The 26518-nt window shown below is 42.2% G+C and overlaps 1 protein-coding gene across 1 annotated transcript in view; it reads right to left on the bottom strand.

Annotated features, from left to right (window-relative positions):
* The window catches only part of PDK3 (pyruvate dehydrogenase kinase 3), a gene marked incomplete at both ends in the record, with an annotated part of 55401 nt that overhangs the window by 10415 nt on the left and 18468 nt on the right, over nucleotides 1-26518 (bottom strand). Inside the window, 5 exons of the mRNA XM_084258096.1 lie at nucleotides 5660-5737; nucleotides 11816-11905; nucleotides 13162-13346; nucleotides 15484-15555; nucleotides 20073-20214. Coding sequence (XP_084114222.1) covers nucleotides 5660-5737; nucleotides 11816-11905; nucleotides 13162-13346; nucleotides 15484-15555; nucleotides 20073-20214 — 567 coding nt within the window. The remainder of the gene's footprint in view (nucleotides 1-5659; nucleotides 5738-11815; nucleotides 11906-13161; nucleotides 13347-15483; nucleotides 15556-20072; nucleotides 20215-26518) is intronic.

The following is a 26518-nucleotide window of genomic DNA, read 5'->3' as shown; positions in this document are numbered from 1 at the left end:
TGTTAAAATGCTTTTTTAGAAGAAAAGTAGAAGTCCCTCCGCCTTTCCCATCTCACACCTGAGCCAGAACCCAGAGGCAGCCACTCACAACTATTTTGGCTGATAAAATTTACATTACCTTCTGGAACCCCAATTAACTCTTCTGTACTGTGCCTATAGGTCCTTTCTGTTTTCTTACTTGCTATGACCATTTCGTGAGGGGGAAGGCTGGAAACCATAGTGCGTAATACCCCAGCCAGGGAAGTCGTGAAGATGGCAGAGCAGCCGTGAGAGCGCACCAGCAGGACATCGCCTTCCCTGAGCCCCACGGCAGGATTCCTGTGTCACTTGCAGGAGAACATTCTGGGTGTCCTGGTGAAATCTGTCCTCTTTATCTTCCTCCAACTGCTCAAAATCACATTGCCCCTTGTGAGTTACTGAGTATCTGGACTGTGTCTTTTTTTTAACAGCTGTATATATATTTCCTGCAATTTCTAACAAACCCTCCTCTCGGGTAACTGGACAAGGAACATCTGTTTCCTCACATCACTGAGATGGTCCAGCTCTTTGTCCTACCGCATGATGGCGATTCCATTCTTGATGATTTTTCAAATCAGCATCAATAGCTTTCCCAATGTGCTACATAACCATCACCTTCAAGTGGTTTTTTATTGAAGCTCTAGGTGTTATTTCTTATGTCCATATTATACCCACCACCAAGTCAGTCAGTTAGCCTACCTCAGGAAAGCATGCATGGGAGATCCGTTTCTCAACCTTTACTTCTCTGATTCCCTTGATTGGAGGTTTGGCTAGGTGGAGAATTCTAGGTTTGAAATCATTTTCTCTCAGAATTCAGACAGGGGTCAGGGCTTCCGGCAATGACAGTGCAGCTGACATGTTTAATGCCAGTCAGGTTAGCGTGCACACTGCTGGTGTTTCCTCGAGGTCTGACACACCTTGGTTGTATACTCTTGTTTAAGAATGAAGAACTAGATTAATCATTTGAGGTAGCTGGCATTCTTTCTCCCTTGGGACTCTCCCCTCAAATGGGAAGGCTAAATTTGGAATTCTGTATTCCTGGTCAAGATTTTTTATCTGGCTTTATGATGAGCAGACAGTAAGCTGGCCTCTGATCAGAGGGTCCCCCAAATGCTCGAATGGACTGAAGAGGGCTTTATGACACTCACACCACAGCCCGTTTTCCCAGATTGTTTTTGAAGACAGTACTTTAGGTTTTTATTTTTGCCCCAGAGGAAATACTCATGGCCAACAGGGCACAGACAGAGGCAAGCTACTCCCATCACCCATTCAGCCTCTTCCTCAGATCAGTTTCCAACTAGCCCCTCCCTGTGGCTTCCCATTCCAGTCCTTCACACCTCCTGGCTCTCCTCCCAGAGTCCTCCAGGATAACCTCTGGCAAATCCAGTGCCACTTCAGCTGCAGCTTCCTCCTTGGTGACTTCTGCTCTGTTCCATTAATCAGTGTGCTTCCATCTGGTTATTTCCTGGCATGAGGTGGGGGCAGTGGTGGACTGATGAGAGCTTTATGTCCCTATATTGTCATTTTAATGGAGACCAGGAGCAAGTTGAATGCTTAGTTTATCTTGTACCAAAAGGTATGATTAGTTATATAAACAGCCTTCTGAATTCAACCATTTCACTCCAAAAATCAGGGAAATTAAAATACCTTTGATGGTTCTGTTTTGTTTTTTTTTTTTTTCCAGTTCAGCCAACACTTCCAGGAGTCATCTGAAGGCTTGCTCGACTAATTGTATTTTTCTTTGTACACATTAGAGTTTAGGTTCTTTCTTTCCTTTTCAAGCCATGTCAACTATTTTTCCCTAACCTTGGGTCCAGTGGCATTTATGTAGGGGGCCCTTAATAGATGTTTTCCAGCTAAGGGTGTATTTTAAAAGTTGATGGAAAAAATGGTCCAGGATTTTCATGCTCAAGATTCAGGTAATAATAAAGCCTCTACTTTGCTTAGTCATTGCGCCAAACACCATTAGCTGAAACATTTTAAAAATATCTACTGGACTCTACAACAGGCTATAAAGAATTTTATTTTCAGATAGATCTCCTAGAAGATTGAAAAAAACCCAAAGGCTGAACAGAAATAACACATTTAAGAGAAAAGGAAGCACTTACAGATGGTTGATCAACTCTCAAAGTCATGGGATAAAGCTATTACAGACAGTATATGGTGAGGATCAAAGTCACCCCGGGATCAAGTCCTGACTCTGGCATTTAGTAGATATATTAGTAGGTATTTAACCCATCTGGGCCTTGGCACTATATTTCTGAAACAGACAAAGTACATATCTCATTGAGTGAATATAAGGATGAAATGAGATAATGGTGATAAACTAATTTACAGAGTCTGCCACACAGTAAGCACTCAATAAATGTTGGCTATTATCATTATGAAAAATTAATTTTCACAGTGAGAACTGAGCTACCAGTGATGGGATTTTGACTGTGATATGGAACCACTTAACCGCAAATATCCAAAGGTATCCAATGTGGGGAAACGAGAGGTCAAAGGCCGTAGGGTCGATACATACCTAACAAAATACACATAGTATGAATTGAAATCTTTTTTTCCTACCAAAACCAAAACTATGAGCCACTGTCTTATCAGGACAAGACTAATATACAACTAGTGAAGAAAGGCAGATGTGGCTGGTAAATACTGAGGGTGTTCACACAGTATGTCCTCCGTAATCCTATTTACTATTTTCTCTGGGGTGACATTGGGAAAGGGGGGAAAACCAAATTCAGAAAAAAAAGATGAAATGTCAAACCAGTAGACCTTAAATTCTCAAGCAGCTACACGCCGTCCCTTTGGGTGAATGGCAGCGTCACCCTCTGAAATGCAGAGCAGAGAGCAGAGAGGACACCTCTGCTAACTGGTAAAGGCCCTGTTGGGTAATGGCAGCATCCTGAACAGGAATACGATGTGAGTTCACATGGGTCCTGAAAAGGAATCCATGGACTCTGGATCTGAGACGTCCCCCAGAAAACAGAGCACACCATCAGGCTCTGGGAGGCACGTGCTTGCTCGTTGCAAAGCAACCACATGTACTTCGGGTGCTCAGCACCAACCTCCAACCTGCATCTCTAGCAAGGAGCTTAATAGAGCGAAAAGTGCCGTCCTTAGCGTGCTCACAAAGAGCTTTGACATTCAAGAAACTGTAAACATAAATCTAAACACATTACCTAAAACAACAGGGAACTAGAGGCAACTTGTAACCCCCAGGATTCATTTATCTCAGTGATGGGAAGGGGCTTCACAGAGCGCACAAGACAATGCCCGAAACAGTTGTGAGGCTCCCCTCCTGGAGGGGGCACTGCCCAGCGGAACAGCACGGTAGGGAAGGAACATGCCAACACAGCTGGCAGCCAGGCATCAGCGAGAACAGGCTGGCTTCTCTGGCCTTCAAAAGAGGTACTGGTTACCGCCTGATAATTCAAGTTCCGTGTCCGACCCACATAAATCTGGACAATGAGGTCCAACCAGTAGGAAGAAAAAGAGAATATGCAGATGCTTGCACTGGAATACAGAAGCAAAGTCCACACAGTCCTGGTCGTGCATCCATCAAAACAGGGAAGCAGCTCTTATCAGAGAAACCACAGACCCTGAAAGCGGCTCTGACTTCAGATCTGCTATCAGGATGCAGTGGGGCAAAGGCCCTAAAACAGCAGCCTGAATGTTCTGCATGTCTTCATCTTATTATTAGAGAAACATATTTCAGGTATAATTTGGGGAGGGAATGTGGTTTGTCTTTAACTCCAAATGTCCACACTCTGAGACTCAGTTGTTTCATTCCACCCAACAAATAATTCCACACATTCATGAACTTCCCTCTCCCAAATCACCTCATTGCTCATTACATGGAATATGAGAAAATTAGAAATCCTAAAAGTCCACCCACTGGGAGATGATTATGGGATTATGGTAACCTACACTATAGATGATCTCGAATGACATTCACACATGCAAAGACCGTGAAGGTGAATAAAATACACACATTATAGAACATGTAAAGAAACAAACCTCTCATAGGACTGCGAGTAGGCGGGGACTTTCACTTTTTAGTCTACATTTCTGCATTGTTTGTACTTTAACAACCAGCATGTCTCTTTTGTCATTTAAAAATAAAAGGATAGGGCCTCCCCGGTGGCGCAGCGGTTGAGCGCTGGGTTGCGAAACTGCCCGCGGCCTCTGCGGCGCAGGTTCGATCCCCGACTGCTCCCCGGCCACCGGAGGAGGGTCCCACATGGTGCGCAGACCTCTCCTGCCGCCCGCTGCTCCCCTCAGCAGTGTACTTCGGTCCTTCTGCCTGCTCTGCTCCCCGTTCTGGCTCTGGTGAATTCTCTCGCCCTCCCGCGCTTCTGACTGTACCCAGTGCATGTATAAAATGAAAACAAACAAACAAATAAATAAATAAATAAATAAAACATGCCTCTAAAAAAAAAAAATAAATAAAAAATAAAAATAAAAGGATAAAAGAATCCTATGATTAATGAATAGCCCCACTAGTGAGCTGTTGTTTATAGCCAGGTGCTATAAAATCCTTCAAAATATTTACCAATGAACTGGCACAAACTTTTACAGCCTGTGTTTAGGGGGAAAAAAAAACCTCAACTTTTTCAACATTAAAACATTCTTTGAAAGCAATAGCTGTTTTGTTTTTTTTTTTTGCCTGTCCCCATCACTTTTTCTATATATATTTTTACATCAATGTTCATTTTTAAATAATATATGTTTCCCCCCACCCCCTCAGGTGTAGTCCCCATAGAGTTTCCTTCCCCAATGCACTCGTGCACCCTCATCTCAGTCCCCTGTGCTCCTCCCACCCTCCCTCTGATCCCTCTCCCTCCTCCTCCCCTGCAGGATGTCTCTGATTTATAATTGTCCATTTTTGTGAAAGCAATAGTTTGAATGGCTGCATAGTATCCTATGTCATGGGTCCACCACAATTTATTAACGTGCACTCTCTTGTGGAAATCCTGGGTTTTCCAATTTTTCTATGCACTCTTACACATCTGTGCACATCTCTATTTTCTTATAATAAATTTTCTGAAGTTTAATTTACTAGACCAAAGACTATGACCGTGATGAATTTAATTTTACTGGGTCTTGGCGTTTTCTGAGAGAGACTAGACCAATGTAAACTTACATTAGAAATGTATAAGTGTTGGGGAGAAAGTATTTTTCTGGGCACCAAGTCAGAGCACTAAAATGTTTTAAGTATTGCCAATTTTAAAAGACAAAAATGGCATTTCTCTGTATTTTTGTTTGTACTTCTTTGATTAGTAGAATTAAATACTTTTCCCTAGAATTAAATACTGACCATTTGCATGTGTTATTTTGAGAACAAATGCATATTTATAAAATTAAATTAAATTATAAATATACATGTTGTATCTTTTCTACCTTGATTACTTCTGTGCCAAGAACTTTTGAGTTCTAACAGTAATATGTATAATTACAGTCCTGTACAATAACTTCTTACATCAATGTACCTAGTTGATCAAAGATATAGAAAAAGTTTTTAAAAAAAGACAAAAGATGAAAAAGCAGCACAGTATTAGGATCTCACTGAAATATAGCTCAGGTATAATCAGCATTTTAGTCAGATTCTTTGTATTTAAGGTTAAAATCATTTTTCTTTTACCATTGAATTCTTCAACTTCCAGTTCTGGAGCTACCAGGTAATACTGTTCACACAGCATCTTAGCAGTTTCATATGCATCTGCAAAGAAAGAGAAGGGATTAGCTGCAGCACAGACAAACAACAGGTAGATCTGATAACTAAACAAACAAGGACGATTTCTAACTTGTCAGATTTCAGAATAATCAACCACTGCCTTTAAAAAAGAAAAAAACACCTTTCTTTGGACTATGATAGAATTACTACACCTGTTCTCCTTCTTCAAAATGTTAATGACCACAATGATTTTAAATTTGCACTAGCGGCAATATGGCCAGCATACATTTACTTTTAAATATTCCTAAAAGGCTCTTTTAATGAAAATCTATGAACTGAAGACCATACTCTTTTTCTACACCATGTAACTTGATTAATTGTAGCAAAGAGACATTTGTTGTAATTTTCAAAATAATAAGGCCAACAGTCCTCAAATTTGTCAATTATATGTAGGTGAAACATCAAGAAGTGTTTGCTGAGTTAATGGGCTTCGCTGAGCCACACAATTTAAGTTACTGGAGACACTACAAGTGCTTGAAAATACCATTTAAGTTAGTTAAAGACAAATAGTATTTATCAAAGTCTGAAGAGCAACAGTTTGCTTTTGAAAGAAAGACAAAAAAGGGGGGTAAGAACATCAGGGCCATTACAAAATAGCTAAAAGAGAGGTCAGGAGATTACATCCCAAAGATAGTGAACAAGTTCAGACAGCAAAGGTGCATTATTATCTGCCATCCATGTGTCTTTTCTCTTGAACTGTAAGCAACCTGAGATCCGGGCTGATGCCTTACACTTGTTTCATAACTCGCAAATAACTTACTATATGCCTGTATACATACATGGTCCATAAACATCCCCTGGTTTGATAAATTTTAAATCTTTGGATAATGTACTTTCAAAAAAAACCCATTTAAAGTGTACATACAATTCAGTGGTTTTTAGTATATTTGCAGAGTTGTGCATCCACCGTGACAATCAACTTTGTATTTTCAACACCCCAAAAAGAAACCCCTTAACCATTAGCCCCCCAGGCAACCATGGGCCTACTTTGTCTCTACAGAGTTGCTATTCAGGACATTTCATATAAATGGAATCGTACAATACGTGATCTTTTATGTCTGGCTTCTTTCACTTAGCATCATGCTTTCAAGGGTCCTCCATGTGGTGGCCTGTATCATCAGTACTTCACTCCTTTTTATTGCTGAGTAATATGGCACTGCACAAACAGACCACGCTTTGTTTGTCCATTCATCAGTTGATGGACACTTAGACTGTTTCCACTTTTGAGCTATGATGAATAACGCTGCTTTGAACATTTGCATCCAAGCCTTTTGTGAACATGTTTTCATTTCTTGGCTATATACCTAGAAGTGGAAAACTGCTTGATCATATGGCAGCTCTATGTTTAAACCTGTGAGTAATAGAGAGTTTTCTAAAGTGAGGAGATATTTTTTAAGTTTCACCCATATAGTTTCTAAAGATCAGATAATCAAATTACATTAAAATGTTCATGGGCACATTTGCAGCTGGATCTCAACTGGGTGTCTGATCTTTGGAAACAGTCTCATACTTCTATTCCTTACATCTACACTGTGCCTAGAATAGATACTTAAGATTTAAAGGCAAGAGAAAGAGAGAAGGAAAGGGAATAAATACAGAATTTAAATGTGCTAAAATTGGACAATGTCAACTTAAAATAAGTTAAGATTAGAGCATGTTCAAACTATAGGTTTTGGTTTATTTAACCTCCTATTGCCTCATATAAAATTAAAATTTTATATAATGTTCAACTCCAGAACAAAAAATCTGATTATCTCACTAAACTTTCAGAATTAAATTACTTTAAAGAACCACAGATAGAGACTTAGAATAACTGTGACAAGATGAAATAATGAGGGCAAGCGAAGGAAATCGAAAGAGATCAGTGTGAACACAAACATTAAAAGTAGGCACCATGGTGGTAACACCTGATAAGGGTATCCCAAGATTACCTCAATTAAAAATAAATAAAAAAAATGTTTTTAAAATTAAACAAAAATTTTTTAAAAGGACTGAAATTTAAACCCTTCCCCCCAAAATTAAAATTTAGAATTGTATTAAATTTACAGTTTTCTTCCTAGGGGGTAATAAACCTCATCAAATATTTTAAAGTACTTTTACAAAGAGACATTGAGACATACTCTTTTTGCTTTGGCTACACCACCAAACAATACTACATCTCCACCTAGTGACATGACAGCACAGAGCCGGCCGTGAGCTTCCAAAGCCTCTTTCCTTAAACCAACAAATACTGAAATCTGAAGTGACACTTGGTTATCTATATCCAAAGCCAATGTGTCATCATGAAAGTATTCAACACCTTTAAAGATGTCCAAACATTGCTCTTCAGTTCACTATCAAAAAGGACAAGAACCCCACCCCAGTAACTGTGCTAGTTGCTCATGGCATTAGCCTGCTGTGAGATACTAGAAAGAACAGATGCTGGTCTCTGCCCCTGGCACCTGACAGGGAACCCTAAAGGCCGTTGTAATGTCCTAAGTGTAAAAGCCCTAGAAACCCCTGCTGGACTATGATGAATTGGAGTGAATATCAAAAAAAAAAAAAAAAAAATGAAGGCACCATGGTCCTTAACTTTGAGCCTGGAGGGTTCAAGTTGAAGAAACCACAGCTATAATCAAGCAAATGTAAAGGACCATAACAGTGCAAGTCACAGATAAATCCTTTTCAGAAACCCTTTTAAGTTGCAAAGCATTCTGATATGTCTACAATTATCCTGCTATCCAAAACCCAACCCAAGTGGGCAATACTAGGTTTTTTTTTTTTTTTTAAGTACTGGACCCTTGTGACCTTCCACACCACAGTCAACTAGAGAGGAGGGGGGGGAAGAAGATCCACTGCGAGGGCAACTGATCATCAGTTTGACCACAACCCTAAAGCTTGTGGTCATGGGCAGAAAGATGGGCTGACCCAATTAAAGTTATCTTTGGGGGATACAATTGAGACACTGAGGCAGGGCCGATGCCAAAAGGACACAGAGAGAGTTATGATCCTGGAAGGCCTGAAGTGCCCGTTTTCGCCCTAAACACGCTGCCCTAAACAAGCCCACCAGTCTACAGACTGAGAGCAAAGTGTAGGGGCCATGACTCGCAAAACCACAGGCAAGGATGTACAGAAAGCAACCTTGCTTTCTGTTTCCCAGTTCTAATTTCTATGGCTCCAACTGTAAAGGGCTTCCTGCCTGGGATCACCAGGGAACTTACTAGGTTCTTGAAAAAAAGCTGTTGCTTGAGCTAGCGTGTATGGGTCTCCATTACTTGCAACCTGAAAAGCCCAAAGTGGGAGCCCAAGACATTATTTCTGAACCAGAATAATGACACGTTCTCAGGGACACTCACACCCTGCGCAGTAACAGCACACAGGAGCGACACAGATGTGCCAACAGCTGTGGGCGCCGACCTTTCTCCCAAGTATTTAAGTGTGCACCTTTAAAATGATCTTACCACAGGATTTTCCATTTTATTTCCTGGGTTCTACAAAGAGAGGAGGAAAAAGGGTCACAATGGAAAGACATCCCAGAGGATATTAGGAACTGCTCTACAACACTAATTCTAGCATTCTCTACCACGACTCTGTAATTTGAAGATGTGTAAAGGTAGATATTAATGTGCTAAATCAGCAGCAAGGAGACATGCTTCAGTGTTCTGCCCAGTCAATGTTATGCAGGATGCACCCCACTTTTACAAATTTATACAATTGTCTAGTCAAAAATATTGTCTCTCTCCTTCTACATAAAAGTTTTCTATGGTCTGTCTTAAGAGATCTAAGTATGGAATCACTGTTAGTTCATTAAGCCTCCTAAGACTATAAACAATGTATGTGCAGGTATATGCATAGGCATGCAAACACACATGCACACATGTGTGTGCACACACACACAGGAGTCATTTGGGCTGGACACATCTGATTATACTTAAACCATGTAGGATTGCCAGAGCTGAAGAAATCAGTAGAGCCCTGATTAAAACCCGAAATCCCCTACCCACTTCACATCCAGCTTCTTAAAACAAAAGGTGAACTTATTAGTGATAGAGACCCCAAGTTAACTGAGAAATCAGATTAACTGAAGATTAACTGAGAAATCTCAGAAGATACACAGAGAAGTCAAAAAGTGGTGGAAAATACCAACTACTCTTAAAAAGAGGAAGGGTGTGGTAAGATTTCACTAAGACTTGCAGGAAACTGACATGCAGTTCTTCCTTTCCGTGACAGCTCTTAGGGGTATTGGGAAGAAGAGCAGGGAGGCTTTGGCCCTTTGAGATGTTCTGATGTTGCTCCTGCGGCATTTGGGGTATAGACTTGAGTGCCATTTTGCTCAAAGAGTGGGGAGCAGAACAGGCAGATCTACTTAAATCCACTGCTGAGGGGAGCAGCAGGTGAGATAGGAGAGGTCTACTGTGCCATGTGGGTCAGCTCCCTGGCTAGGCATCAAACTCATGCCGCAGTGGCTGGTGATAGCTTCATAGTGCTGAGATTTTAACCCCTGCACCACCAGGGAGACCCTAGGTATTTAATTTTTAATTGACTTTGTATCTTGTATCTTTATTGAATTAATTGATTACTTCTAATAGTTTCTTGGTGGAGCCTTCAGGTTTCTTTGCATATAATATTTTGTCTTCAAATAGACCATGTTACTTAACTTTTTAAAAAGATTTATTTTTATTTACTTATGCATAGAAGAATGGGGGTATAGGCCAGAAGTGCAGGGGCAGGGGTGAGAGGCTTCACCAGAGACAAACTGGGGAGCAGAACAGGTGGATCCACTGAAATACACTGCTGAGGGGAGCAGAGGCCAAGACAGGAGAGGTCTGCTGCACCATGTGGGTCAGCTCCCTGGCCTAGCATCGAACTCATGCTGCAGTGGCTGCCAATAGCTTGATAGCGCTGTGCCTTTAACCCCTGTACCACCATGGGGTTAAAATAAGACTCCTGGTCTTATTTTAGAAAAAACTTCTGCTTGCGTATTCTGACACTCAGAGAATTAAGAGTAGGGCTCATAGGGAATGAACCAGAATCTGCCTGTTAACATGCCCGCTAGTCTACAGAGAAAAGAAGCCTTCAGGTTTCCTGCTTGGGTACCTAGCTCCTCTTGCCATAAGAAAAGTAACCGACTTAAGGCCAATGCTCCATTGAAGAATAAAGATGATGCACACTGGGCTGGAAAAACCACTTGAACATAGAGTCTAAGTGCAGTCCTCTAGACTCCAACAGCAAAGGTCCCTCTGCTTGAGGTGGGCTTGAGAGCTCTACCAAGGAGCCAAGGCCCTCTCCCACTGCCTACCCATGCAGCTACACAGTTCAGAGAAAAGTAAAGAGCAACAAAGATCCCTGATGAAGACTGGGGAGAGCTGTGGTCCGCAAAATGTGTCAGGCATGTGTTTAAGCGAGGGGGAGCAGGGCCACAGTAGGAGACACGATCTGGGGAAGGGGCAGTTTGGGGACGTGAGGCAGCACAGAAGAAAACTGGAGGTCCAAGAATCGGGTGCATCACTGACAACTGGGAAGGCTTCCTAGAGAAAGCATCTGTCTTAAGTGAATCAAGGGAAAATGCTATTCAAAAGCAAAGTGCTGGGTTCCAGGGACTTAGAGCTCTAGTGCTCCGTTCTACTCTAAGACTACTGGAATCCGGCCAGGTGTTTAAGAAGCCTGAGAAGCCTACAGGCCTTGCAGATTCTAAAACTTGGTGTACACATCAGAAAGATGGTGAAATTTTATCAACTTATGAATTCAGCTTAATTTTGTAACAAGGATTTGCCTTCTCTGAAACTTTCAGGTAACTGGCAATCAAAACTTAGAATCTTAAGCTAACAAACGTTGATAGTTTCAGAGAGAAAGGTAAAATACTAATCAATGAAGTAGGGATTCCGATTTGGAGTAGTCTTAATATGCTTTTTTTCCTGAACTTTCGTGTCCTATTTGAATCAAGTGGCTTGGGCCAGAGGGGCCTGATGAATCAGCAAACAACTTGGCGACATCACCTGATAGTCAAGTTGCCCCGATGAAACCACACTCTAGTTGGGGCTACAACTGAGACCATGACAGTGGTGTGGGGTGTGGTGTCCTTACCTTTCACAACATCGGCCACACTGCAGGTGGGATCAATACTCCCTATGTGTTTAGGATGCGCAGGATTAGTGTCACCGCCAAAGAGAAGTGCTAAACAAACAAGAAGAGAGGAGATTAAAGCAATGCAGGCTGAGATGGCCAAGCAGAGAAATAGAGGGGTTTTTAAGTTTTGAAAGGATTCTTCTAGGATTCTTTTATTTCTTTTTTTAAAGATTTATTTATTTATGCATACAAGAACTGGGGTACAGGCCAGAGGTGGGGGAGGTGAGAGGATTCACCAGAGACAGAGTGGGGAACAGAACAGGCGGATTGACTGAAATACACTGCTGAGGGGAGCAGCAAGAGAGACAGGAGAGGTCTGCTGCGCCATGTGGGTCACTCCCTGCCCAGGGATCGAACTCGTGCTGCAGAGGCTGCAGACAGCCTCATAGTGCTGTGCTCAATCCCTTGCGCCAGCAGGTAGGCCCCAAGATTCTTTTATTCCTAAGAATCATTTTTGCATCCACAGTGACTTAAAGCAACAGAAGCCACACAATCGATGGGTGATCAATTCTATCTGACAGTGGCGGGGGAAGGACATGCTTTAAGACCTGCCAATTGCAGTTAGTGGATCTGAAAGCAATGACCTATGCCAGCAGTCCAACCCTTGCTCCCGAATCCAATGTGACCGGGATGGAAATACTTCCATTTGTCCTTAGCCAAGCTGACCTACCTTCACGATACCACTACTCCAGGCAGTGATTCCGACATTTACTTAATATGTCAAAAATGCACTCTGAACCACAAGGCCAGGTTTGCCAAGGGTCTTCGCTGCAAACACTGCAAATGCCTCTGAGATGGAGATCATTTTTTGATGTTGTATACACAAATAATACCGTTCAAGTATTTGTAAAAGTACATTCAAATACTTACACATACACAAGTTTTGCCAACATTTACTTTCGAATGAAAGCCAAAAGGAATCCCAAAGAAAATAGTAATCTGAATCCAAATTTTTATATTGGTATATCTAATTGTAAATCAACCAAAAATTGGGAATAACTTAGGCTCCGTAAGAGGAGAATGATTAAAACAGGGCAGATTTTAATTAAGAAAAAGGAAAAATAAAGGCATTAGACCAATATGCAAAGTTCCAAATGATTAAGTGAAGAAAAAGAGGTGTACGAGTTTAATTGAATAAATAACTTTTTAACAGCCAAGATTCATCTAGGAAAAAGTGAACCAGAAAAGAAATTTCTACAGGCAAAAATGCAGGTCAGTAAAATTAAACATGAAGTAACAGATAAACATTGGGAGCGGTCACCGTGGTTGCCTCCTCAAAATGGTACCAACAAACCCGAACTTACTGTGCTGGTTAATAAGCATGCGGAAAGAGATGCGGTTGGTATAAAACCGATCCAGGAAATACTGGATGTTACTGCTGATGAATGGATCAAACCCGAATTTCTCCTTGTATTCAATCACTCCTTGAGCCATGGTAGGAACCACATCATTGTGTCTATTTCTGACATTAATCAGAACTTGGAGAAAGCTGTACGGGAGGGAAACAAAAAGTTATCGGTCTCTATCTCATGGGCTGACGGCATACATCATTATCACCACAGTCTGTGAGGAAGTAATAGAGTTTTTACTTGAAACTTTGTTTTTGCTTGAAACTTTGTACAGAAACTCTTTTTGCAGAGATACAAAAAGTAAAAGGTTCTAGAAAGGGAAAAATGCTGAAAGACCTTTTAAAAATCCATTGACTTTTTGGATAAGTGATTACACAATCAGGTTCTATAAATGTTGGTGGAATAAACTGCAGAACATATTACTATTTCTTCTGATAACATGAGAACAGTCCAAAAACATCTCCAAGGATTTATCATGCAAACTCAAAGCAGTAACTTCCATGAATAAATACTATCAAATTTTTTTAGAATAAAACTTTAAAATGAACTTCTCACAGAAATAAGGTATAGTGATAGAATGTAGATAAGACAAATGCAATGAAAACAAATCTGTTTCGGTATTCTGGTATATTATTATAAACACATGGAGGGAAAAATATATTAAGAATGGCGACTTAGAACAGTCAATGGAACCAAACAAAAAGCTTGGAACCATGCCCATGGGTGAGTGAATGAATGTGTATAAAAATTTAGCATATTGATAAAGTGAAACTGCAAGTTATTAGAGAAACACATTAGCTAGGGCAGCTGGCTAACAATTTAAGTCACTTCCTGATTTCAAGACTTAAGCCAAAGAAATGGGTTAAAAGAACAAAACCACAGGGGGAAAAAAGAAAATCAGGTGAACAAGTATATAACCTTGGGGTAGGGAAGGTTGCTCTGAGCTTAACACCAAAGGCAGACCCCAGGAAGAAGCGAATTATATGACTATGGAGAATTGCAGCAATTCTATGGGGACAAATATCATAAAGTCCAAAAAAAGAGAAAATAGAAAAATACATGGGCAAGAGTTCTATTTTTAATAAAGGAAAACATGAGCACCCTACCAGAAAACCAGGCAAAGGATCTGGTAGGGAAAATTTACCACAAAGGAAACTAAAATGCCAATAATTTCACCTTTGCAGATAATAAAAAAGCAAATTAAGCCAATGCAATACTATTCTTCACTTATCAAACTGCAAAGAATTAAGTGTCAGCCAGATCCATTCCACAAAACACCAAGCTGCATACAAAACAGGCTAGAATTTTTTCCCTTTATATTTTAATTTACAATGAAACTTAACTAGCTCCTCATGGCTCAAACCAGTTCTGGTGGTATGGTAAAGAATGATATGGTAAAGAAAAAGGCACCATGGAAAGGGAAACATGATGGACAGATCCAGCTCTGCTCACTAATGTCACCATCTTGGGCAAATCGCTGCACTCTGGTCACCTCAGTTCCTTTATCTGTGAATCGGGAGGGCCAGGTGAAACGCCTGGAGCTATGACCACATTGAAGAACACGGTGCTTCTCTAGTTCTTTCTACGGAACACCTCTTTGTCCTGTGGACTAGGTTGCTACGTAGCGATTCCTCGGCACAACGGACCTGCTGTACGTATTCAATCGTGTCAGTGAAATAGGAGAATGTGCAGAGGGTGTTTAATTTCTCTTGGGGATGGGAGAAGCCACGCTCAGAGCTAGGGTTAGTGATTTCTGGTTAAATGAATATGAAAACCAGAAATATTTTTCATCAGCATGAGATTTAGGGGTTTTTGTGCATTTAAGAGCAGCAGTAGTATTCAGGTTATTAGAGAAAAAGCACCCATTCCCTTGCGCTTCTCCAAAATAAAACCTTTAAAGCTTTTCTGAGCTCCAAAGCAGTATCATTGAAAAAAATTTCCATTAAGGATTTAGATAAAGTCACCCATAGGCACAGGCTACTGCATTCTTAAAACTGCCACTAGGTGGAACATTTACCGCAATGTTGACAGCGAGCGCCTGTTCTAGAGTGAAGGGCTGTAGTCCCTGACCGTGAAGTGTAATCTGAAGTGTCACTATCCCTTCAGTGCTATGTCAAATTTTTAAAAATTGTAATTCTCAGTTGCTACCCATTAAGTAACCCAATGCTTTTGTCCAAACCGTATTTCTTAGTGCGTAGTAATAATAGGCTCCGTTTACCAAAGCATTTTTCACCTAGACATTTTTACTTTCAGGTTTAAGTTTGACACCATACTTACTTGTCCAAGACCTGTGGATCTTCAGGACTCTTATTCTCATATTCTAAAAGTTCAAGAAAACTCTGCATATACCTAAAACATGAAGAGTCACTATGTTAATTATCTTCCCAGCATCCATTCCACCTTTCCCTCTTCCTAAGAGTAGCCCAAATTTTTACTCAGGTGTCCCTCCTACCCCCCCTTCCCCCTCCACATGCAGCCTGAGTACTTCAGGGGAAGTGATGGCAGGCAGAGTTCCTGGGTGGCTTGGTTTTTCTCTGGGTAACCTTATTTGTCTTGTCACTGATCACTAATTAGCCCAACGGTCTAGGCCTAAGCCTGCCCCAAGTCTCCTTCTCCTGAACACAGACAGGGATTGGCTCAGCAGTGGGCAGGTTGCCTCAGTCCAGACTTGCTGGAGGTATTTGAGAGATCAATCAACTTGCTCTGTTTTTGCAGAGTGTGCTACACGGATATGAGGCCTGCACTGGTGAAGCTCTCCTGCCACCAGGAGGAAATCCAGTCAGAAAATGAAGTTGACACTGTGGAAAGCAAGGCCTGGATAACTTCATGAGTATCAGAGTCAAACTCAGGCCAAATGCTCACCCTGTGCTGGATCTCAGAGTCACACGACGCAATGAATTTTAAGGCAATGAATTTTAAGCGAATTTTAAGTTCACTTTTCTGTTACTTACAAACATATCCTAACCGCTACACCACATCTGTAGTTCGGTGACCCAGAAAAGTGGATATAAACTATAAGAAGCACATGCGTGACACTGAAGTGCAAGCTAAGAACTTATAAACTAGAAATTAAGAAGGTTCCTTTACAGAGTTAAGCTAATTTCATTAACATGTAATGGAGGAGCAGGGAGGGCCCTCGGGAGCTCTGGAAGGCCAACAGCTACAAAACTCCATCGGGGCCAGTACAAGAAACAGTGGGTCCAACATAAAGATCTGGAGAATAGAGAAAAGTGGGACTCAAGGAGGCACACGAGTGCAGCAGCTACATCCAGATAGGACCTGCTGGGTCTGGTGGGGATTCAGAGATCTCAATTTCTTCGAGGGGTGTGATCTCCGCTTTGGGTCTTAACACATCCTAGAAGAATTATCCCTTATGCTAATTATTTCTAACAACCAATTACCATTAATCCTGCTCACCAGCTTTGCCTAGACGATGAGGGCACTCCAGCAACTGAAAATGACTAAGCACACAAATACATAAACAGGAATGACATCTTATTAATCAGCCTCACTTGAACTTTGTGACAATATATGATACTTTAGTGCGTTCATCTCTGAGCATGTTTTTAAGGCCTCTGGGCATAGAGAGCTATGGATTAGAACTTGTTAAGAGTCATCAGATAAAACCATCCTGAGAGGCTACAGCCAGTCATCCAGGGCAATGCCCTCTGCCCTGCCACATGCCAGCAGGCATCCCATCCTTCTGGAAGGGGATAGCCCCTTTAAAAAGCAAAGTCAGGGCCTCCCCGGTGGCGCAGCGGTTGAGCGCTGGGTTGCGAAGCTGCCCGCAGCCTCTGCAGCGCCGGTTCGATCCCCGGCTGCTCCCCGGCCACCAGAGGAGGGTCCCACATGGCGCGCAGACCTCTCCTGCCGCCCGCTGCTCCCCTCAGCAGTGTACTTCGGTCCTTCTGCCTGCTCTGCTCCCCGCTCTGGTTCTGGTGAATTCTCTCACCCTCCCGTGCTTTTGACTGTACCCAGTGCATGTATAAACAAAAACAAACAAACAAACAAACAAATAAATAAAACATGCCTCTATTAAAAAAATAAATAAATAAAAAGCAAAGTCACAAATGGAGAGAAGTCAAAGATTATACTGCGCCTCCCAGTCTGCAAGTCAAGGGAGCAAAGATAACACCCTGACAGAGGTGGGGTTCATGGCCTGTTATACATAAAACTCACTTTTAAAAGGAAAAGGGAATAACTAAGCACAACGCATGTTCCTGAACTCGATTCCTAAATGGGCGGGGGTAAAAGGGTGTGCTTAAAAAAAAAAGAAAAGCGCTATTAGGACAATTAATGAAATGAGAACCAATTCTACACACTCAAAAATGCTACTGTGTCACCGTTAAATTTTCCAAATTTGACAATCATGCTGTGGTTTTCTAAGAGTGGTTCTACGGAGAGACATGTCAAAGTATCTAGGGGTGAAGGGACATGATCTCTACTATTAACCCAATGGGTCAGGAAAAGATAACATGTATGTTACGCAGGCACACCTCACTTGACTGCACTTTGCAGACACTGCTGTTTACAAATTGAAGGTTTGTGGCGACCCTGTGTTGAGCAAGTCTTCATGTCTCTGGGTCACGTTTAGTTAAGGTAGGTACATTTTTTTGAGACCTAATGTGACTGCATGTTTAACAGGCTAAAGTGCAGTGTATACAGAACTTTTATACGTGCTGAGAAGCCAATTTGTGTGACTCGCTTTGTTGCGACATTTGCTTTATTGCAGTGGCCTAACTTGCACTATTTCTGAGGTATGCCTGTCTATGTGTGCACTGTGTGTGTGTGGTATACCACAAATGTGTGCACATGTGTGTGACACATTCCTATGTGCTTTATGTGTACGCAGAGAATGAAAGAATGAGGAGAGAACAAAACGCTGCTACATGACAATGGGTGAGTCTGGGGAAGGCTCTGTCTGAGTCTATACTTTGCCAGCAAGCCACTGTGAACCCCCTGAAGTAAATGTGCCTTCAGCAATAGTAAATGTCTGACTGTCACCACCACCGGGACCAGGCAACTTGAAAGCCATCCCATGACAGGGGCCCCCACAAGTGCTTATAGACTTTCTGCAGGAAAATCTCTAAGGATGGTCTTGAAGCAATAAAGGGGTCGCAAGCGAACAAGTACTTGCTTGCTGCTCCTTTTGAAACAAGCTATGAATTTTGAGGAGAAAACAAGTGCCTATGAGATCAAAGCTGCGGTTGCCATCTCTCTGATCTCTCCTGGGCTCCAGGGCCCCTGCACCTCGCACGGCGAGAAGCTGTCACTTGTCTGGGGCAGGGCCCGCACACTGGGTCACTAAGACTGCGCACTGCGGAGCTTCTCAGACAATTCATTCTCGGCCCCGAAAAGTTACTATAATTAGTATTATAGAGAGAAATGACTTGACTATCCATTCTCTTTCAGTAGCTGGGCCTTCATTGCTCTCTAAAACAAACTTACTGACAGTTTGTAGAGGCAGGAAGACCACTGAGCAGGTTTTTCTAGGATCCCATGCAGACTGGGTAAAGAAGGAGTCCTGGAGTCCTCAGTGGCTTTTGCAGGCTTTTATTGGGATTTACCGGGTACCCCGCAGGTAGGGGCGCAGGGGGGCCGGGAGGCTGGCAGGCCTCCCAGCCCCCAGAAAATCTTCGCTCTATCTGGGCTCTCTGGCGTTTTCTCATGACCTTGCTTCTCTGCTCTCGTGGTTCTCTCTCTCTCAGCTTCTGCTTGTTCTTGGCTTCTGCTGGCATCCCCGTGACGCCGCCCTTAAAAGCCCAGTCTTAGCCCAGGTGAATCCCATCTACCTATGCCCACACCCTACTCCAGGTGCCCGCCATCAGGCATGCATTCAGGACCGCAGGGATCCGTCATCTATCCTGATGGCGGGAGGGCAGAATAGCCTGACATTTTTTCCTTACCCTACACAGTTGCATCTCCTTCTATCTGTCCACATCGCTCCCTTCCCCGAGAATGCTCGCCTGTCCCAGCCCCAGTCACCTCCACCCAGCTGTCAAGGGGCAGTGCCAAAGCACAGCTGAGATGCTGCCCATCCTCCCCCTCCCCGCACGCCGTCTGCTGGCTTTAGAGCTCTTTTTGCTTGTGGTCGCCCCATCTCCAGCTTTCTCCACAGTGACTCCTGCCTTGTTTCTATAATAGGAGAAGACATGCAAGTGTTTCTCCAATACATGCAAATACCTTTCTAAAAATACACCACCTGCTCTGACAGCCTACAGCCTACAGCCTACAGCTCACCGACCTCACCCTGTTACCTAGTGGGTAGCTGAGTCACAGGTTCAACTTCCTCAATTAAATAACACATGCTTTAAGCAGCAGAGCTGTAACTGCTTGGACCTGAAGCTACACTCTGCTAAGAGTTTCCACACTTTTCACAGGGTAAATGAAGTACAGCAGGCACTCATATTTTTCCAGCCTGACTTAATTTGCTCTAAAAAGAAGGAAAGCCTTCAAGAAATGCCTTTAAAAGGAAAACAAAAGGAGAGTTGAGTCTGCTCAAAGGGGGCAAACATCCCTCATCCAAAGGATTGCAGGCCTATTCTCGAGCCACTGCAGTTACTCGTCTCTATTTTTCTATACTTTCCAATTTTGTTTTGCAAAGTGCAATCACATTTATTACCAGAGGAAAAAGTTTTGAATAGTCAAGAAAGTGTCTAGTGCAGTTTAGCAGGATTTTCATTAAGACAATTTTAAATTATCAGTTTTTTAAAAAAAGAAATAAACTTTTAATTGTGGGGAAAATTGTGCTCTTCTGAATGACTCACTCCCATGGAGGCAGTGTGCGCTTTTAGGGAAAATGGGCCCGATCGCAAGTGTTCAGGGTATTATGGGAAGACCCAACTGACGCCACTTGATTTACGTACCAGCTTTGCACCAATCCCACCGAAGGCCGGTTAAGCAAATTATCCGGGAGAAGATTAACTTCCCTCATTGTGTTTGCGAGTCGCACAGGCAGCTCCTTCCGTAGAAACATGTATGATGTTTTTTCACATGCATTATCTCTCCCTATGAAGAGAAGAAAATGCTTATGAGCTTATAATCAGGCAGAGAAAATGAAATAATCCTGCAGTCTCAAGTAAAATTTTATCCTCTGAAATAGCAAGTTTAAGAAAATAATTTAATTAGGAGGGAAAAAGCACACTGATTCCAAGAGGCAACCTTGAAAGCAGTTTTTTTTCCATAACACAAATACATTCCTGGTGCTACCAGCAGCGACATAAAAGTGACCTGGGATATAATCTGGATTTGTTTTCAAATAAACACTGTGGGCAAACTGCCAAGTATGAAAGTAGTAGAATGTGTAAATCCACTCTTGTCCATAGGGGTTTCCAGAAGGCAACTGATCCATTCATTCCATAAATATTCACCTACTGTGTGTTGGCTGTTTCCTAAGATTTTCGTCAAATGTGTTTCTTCAGGGACCAGAGAGCTCTGCTGCTCTGGGAAGCAGCCACAGGTTCCAGCTCTGACTGAGCCTCCATACTGGGACGAACCAGACACCTCTCTTGGGCGGTGCAGAACTGAGGGATCTACTATGGCATGTCCACGAGGGAAGACATGAAGGACTACAAAGTGGGGAGTCTTCTGTTAGTTGCCCTGAGCTAGAGGTACATTTACGTAAGGAGGACACAGAGAAAGACCCCCTCCCTGGCTGCCATGGCACAGAGTCCCCGAACTCCTTGTGCCTCCCACCCCCAGCCTTTCTGGATACCCAATAATGGTTGAAGGGTGGTGGTGAGGGAGCAAGACAGAAAGGGCATGAGCTCTGGGGCGGAAATGTACTCCAGGCCCAACTCCTCCATATTGGGGCTGGGAAGGCTTTGGTAATCTTAACCTCTCTGAGTCTCAGCTGCTTTAATCTGGAAACCTCGCATTTCATAATTGTTAACTTGTCAGTTGTTTACATATCTGTGTAACTTTGGGGGTATATTTTCAGACCTCATATGTGCACATATGAGGTGTGCTTCACCCACCGTGCCCATACCTGTCCCCTTCCTGTCCCTTCTCCCCTCTATTCCTCTCTCCCTCTTCTATCCACTCTGGTAACCAGTTTATGTTTCACAATCTAAGAACTATTTTCACTGTGCTTTGCTAGCATATGTTCTTTATAATTCACAAATAAATGAAACCATCTGAAGCTGTCTTTCACCGTCTGACTATTTCACTTAGCATCATCACCTCAACATCCATTCATTTTGTCCCCAAAGTCATGATTTCATCTTCTTCAATAGCTTCCATCGGAATACTTGAATAGTATTCCATTGAGTATGTTCCACAATTACTTTTTTTTAAGATTTTTAAAATTTATTTATGCATACAAGAGCTGGGGTACAGGCCAGAGATACAGGGGGGTGAGAGGATCACTAGAGACAGAGTGGGGAACAGAACAGGCAGATTGACCGAAGTACACTGCTGAGGGGAGCAGCAGGCGAGACAGGAGAGGTCTGCCTTGCCAAGTGGGTTGCTCCCTGGCCGTCTGGGGACCGAACCCGTGCTGCAGAGGCCGCGGACTGCCTCACAGGGCAGCGCTCAACCCGTTGAGCCACCAGAGAGGCCCCTGTTCCACAGTTTCTTTATCCAGTCATCTGTCATTGGCACTTAGGTGGGTTCCACGACTTGGCTACTGCGGATAGTGCTGCTATGAACACAGGGGTGCAGAAAGAAACTTTAGCTTTTATAAAGACTGTGATAACATGAATGGAGCCTGACACACAGTAGCACTCAATAAACACGAGCCCAAATGTCCTCTGTGATTCTTACGGGTCCATGTCTGTCTCACATGCCGGGAGTCCTTACCAATTCTCCAGGGTCCCTGGAGGCTGTTCTGAAATGGGGAACCTCAGAGCCAGGGCCAGAAAGGGGGAAGCAGAGCTCATCTAAAAATTGTCTTCTCCAAACTCCCGTATTCTTCCAAATGTGAGAAAGGAGTCAAATGCGAGATTCAGAGGTAAATCCGAGTTTCTAACATTTCCAGCCAAGTTCTAGTTCTTTTCCTCTACTTTCCTACTGAAAATGATTGGAAATAAAAGGACCTACCTTTTGAAAGTTATCTGCATAAACTTTCTTCCTCCACTGACCCCTGGCCCCCTTCTCCATTTTCCTCACCCCCCTCATTCTAAATGAGTACACGGAAGGCCTTTAACTGTTTGAGGATTCCATCTTTCACTTTCCTCCTACAGCAAGTACTCCAAAGTAAGGAAGAAGGGGTGCACCACCCCACTAGGGCCCTTCCCACCTCTGCTCTGTGCACATTCACTTGGCTTTAGATGATGAACATCCAAAACACTGAGCATTTAGCACCCCATGATACACATCATTCCTCAAACGTGCTGTACACCCAGCATTTATACAGACGAATCGTCTCCATCCACTAAAAATGCTGTTATTTTCTTTTCTAGAATTTCCCATTTCATTTAAGCACATTGTTAAATACATAGTTTGAAGTGTAAATACAATGTTTGAACTAATTATTTATGCTCATTTGAAACATTTTTAAAATGCTGAGATTCTGAAAACAAACCATAGCCGATCTCATCATAAAATGGAGGCCCTATCATCTAAGCTCAAGTGTACAGCTCCATTTTCAGCTCCAGGACAATTACTTTGTAACCTAGTTACACAGAAAGGACATTAAAAAAAAAAAAAGCACCAAAGGAATGTTGAGATTCTCCCTGTGGGAGAAGGAAGCTAGGCAGTGGGGAAGAAGAGGAAGAATTCCCTGGTGCTGAAATGGAACTAGGAGTATCAATATGAACTTGGATTTTTTTTTTAAAGATTTATTTATTTATTTATTTATACAAGCACTGGGTACACAGAAGCGCGGGAGGGTGAGAGAATTCACCAGAGCCAGAGCGGGGAGCAGAACAGGCAGACTGATGAAATACACTGCTGAGGGGAGCAGCGGGCGCGCCATGTGGGACCCTTGCCGGCAGCCGGGAATCAAACCGGCGCTGCAAAGGCTGCGGGAAGCTTCGCAGCCCAGCGCTCAACCGCTGCGCCACCGGGGAGGTCCTGAACTTGGATTTTTAAAAGCGGGCTGAGCTTTGGGGTAATGCAAGTTTAGATGCTTAAATCTGCACATCCACAGCACATTAGGGGCGGCAAATTAAAAGTCCAGAGTAGGATGAAGGGGGGCAGTGCTTGGCAAGGGTCAGGCCTATGTCTGTTCTGGAAGTCCATGGGGTAGACAGTTTCAGAATGTAAGGTCTTTGGACTCCAAAGAAGGTTAAAACTACGTCCATTGGAAACCAGGGCCCGTCAGAGACACAACACAGCTGCACGGACCCTGCGAGCATCTACACTGAGCAGGATCGAGGCCACCCCCCGCCCCCCCCCAGGTCAGTTCAGGTCGGGTTTTGCCACGGAATGAATTCTGGCATCAAAAACATGAAAATAGAACTTCAATTTTTTTTTTTTAGCTTTTTGGGCTTCACAATTCGGATAAAAGGCTGCCATCCGGCAGAACAATCAGGACAAGGTTAGGTGCCGGCCAGACTGGGTGGACTTGGATCTCAACTCGGGCATCCACAAGCTTCCGAAAGGCCTCTGCATAGCCATCTATAAAATAAGAACAGCACCTATCTTATCTCGTAGAGGTTGTGGTGAGGGTTAAAAGGTGCTTAACACTGAACATTAACAAGTTCTTAAAATTTAGAAGTGGGGGTTGATTAAACCACAATCACTAATGGTGCCAAAGATGATAAAGTGCCCGAGGCCCTGGGTGCCAGATCAAATAGTCTGAGACTTGCTAAGCCCTAAGAGCGAGACTGCATGCTGGTTCAGTGTGGTTTCCTTGCTCATTTGGTGATTCTACATAATTAAAAAAGGATTAAAAAGGATTAAAGTATTCTCGGTATCCGTACCACTCACTCTTATTTATTTTAAAATAAAAGCCTTAATGCTTCCATTGGTCAACTCTGCAAGAACCAGAAAACTCAGCTAACTAGTCAAGGTCTAAGATAAACAAATTGAGGAAGCATTTATTCTAGCCTTCTTGGATTATAAACTCATGCGGAAAGAAACTTCGTCTCTCTATTCCCCGTGGCACTGATTCCAGGGCCTCGCCTATGGCAGCTGCTCAGTCGCTTACTGAAAGGAGCCTGCTTTCAGAAGTTTGTATTTTAAAAAAAAAAAAAAAAGAATACCTGAAAAATCTCAGATTTTGCCTCCTACATTCTAATTTAGCTTTAGAGACAAATTCTTTGTACTCAGATACCTTAATTATATATCAGCTTAACAGGGGGATAAGACTTTTTTAGTTAATTAGTGAACCTAAAAATAAATATGAAATGCTTGATTTTTTTTAACCTTTCTGTGGTTTTCTCATATAAGTTCAAAGTATTTTATCCTATGTATTAATGCTGGCTACTCAGTTTAAATCAAAGGGTTCCAACAATCTTTTTTTTTTTTTTTTTAGTAAGCCTACCAAAAAGGGTTTTAACTTAATGTATTCTCAAAAAGGTCCTTTTTTTTTTTTTTAGAAGTCTTCTGGCATATTGAGTATTTTCCAGTTATTTGACTTCTTATTTTCTGCACTTATTTGGTCTCTGCATTACTTAATTTTGATTTTCTATTTTTATTCTTCATTTCTCTATATACTTCATCTTATTCAAATTTACCACTTACAATTTTCCCTAGTAACAGTTCAGAAGACAACAAAGGGGGTGGGAAAGCATGGAAAATTCTGAGTTAGTGAACAAAAATTAGTCACTGGCTTAAATATACTCGGGTGCATTTCTTCAGTTTTTCTTCCTACTTTGATGAGCTTTCAATTCTCCTTTCTGTTTGGTTTTCATACGTCGCCCTCTGACTGAGAAGCTGGAGACAATTACAACATTGGCAAAAGGTATGATTTCTCTAGAAAGGGTGCATATAGCTTTCCATTCACCAAGAGATAGGATAACTGGACACAGAAATACAAATGACCTTCAATTGAATGTGTGCAGCCTTCCTGGTCACAGTAACTGATAGGAAAGGAGCATTTGACCGGCCTTCTGAGAGCAAGAGTTTGACTTGCAATGCTTTGTACCTGGTTTCCATAGCACCCTGTATCTCGGTGAATCTTTAATCCTCTTTTTGATTAATTTATAGGAAGCAGAAAAATCATTATTTCTTCAGTTAATGAAATGACCAGATAGTGTACCTTTTAATTAAACCAAAGCACATGCCCCCCCCCAAATATGGAGTGTCTGCCTGAATTACTTGAAGTCTATCTTTGTCCACATTTCAGCTTTAGCGCTTGGCTAGGGTAGTTTGGGAATGGTGGTAATGGAACCAGGGAGTGGAAAAGAGTAAAAATGGAAAAATTAATAGCAAAGCACCAAAATCAACAAAATGATCAGCTCATTCTTAACACACTGCTTTTTCCACATACTGTCAATTAAATAATTGAGTTAGCAAATCACTTTGACCATTAACCATGTTAAAACGGGTAAAATATAACTGAGAAAATAGTATTTTAGGGGCAGCTCTTTGATTTTTCTCCAGCTATATTTGCAAAATTTTGATCTTTTAGAAACACTGAATTTTAGAATCTAAATTATTTAATTCTTGGATTTGCCAGGGCTAAACAATGATTAAATAGTCCCTTCAGAAGAAACAACCTGAAATCTAAATGGAGAGCTACCAAATGATGACAAATGTCCTTCCAAAGAATCCCTTTTTTAAAAAAAGCGTCATTTATACTTTTAAAAGGATTGTTTTATTCCATGTCCAGAGTAATATTATGCTGCCCAAGAAGTTAAACAGCTTCCTTTGTTTGGGGAACTTATTCCTGAATATAAAAAGAAATCAATATACCTAGTGGATATGGAGGCCAGACTGTGCTTTGGTTATTTTTACTAGCAGTGGGCCAGAAATATCAGAGCCAAAGAGCAGGGAACTGACACACAACTCATTCCCTATCAAGTTCAATGCCTCAACAACACCCAAACATTATGCTACTTCTTTTAGCCCAATATCTAATTTTTGATGCTTACAGATGCTATGGGTTAGGAATTCAGTAGGACACAGGAGGGATGACTTGTCTGGCACCTCAGCTGGGAAAACTCAATGGCTGGGTGTGGGGAACTAAACCAGGGGCTGGAAGCATCTGAGGACTCCACACTCACAAGTCTGGTCCTTGGGTAGATTACTTCTTGACTAGGACTGCCAACCATGATTACCTACCATTGAGAAGGACTGCCTACCAGAGCAATGTCAGGTGGTCTCCCTGTGAGCTTCCTCACAGCATGGTAGTCTTGAGTCAGTAGGATTCTTTTTTTTTAAGATTTATTTATTTATGCATACAAGAACTGGGGTACAAGTCAGA

This window comes from Talpa europaea, assembly GCF_964194135.1.
Source record: "Talpa europaea genome assembly, chromosome: X".
In the NCBI taxonomy this organism is placed as follows: Eukaryota; Metazoa; Chordata; class Mammalia; order Eulipotyphla; family Talpidae; genus Talpa; species Talpa europaea.
The sequence above is the reverse complement of the archived record's forward strand: the minus strand, read 5'-3'. Positions and strand labels throughout refer to the sequence as shown.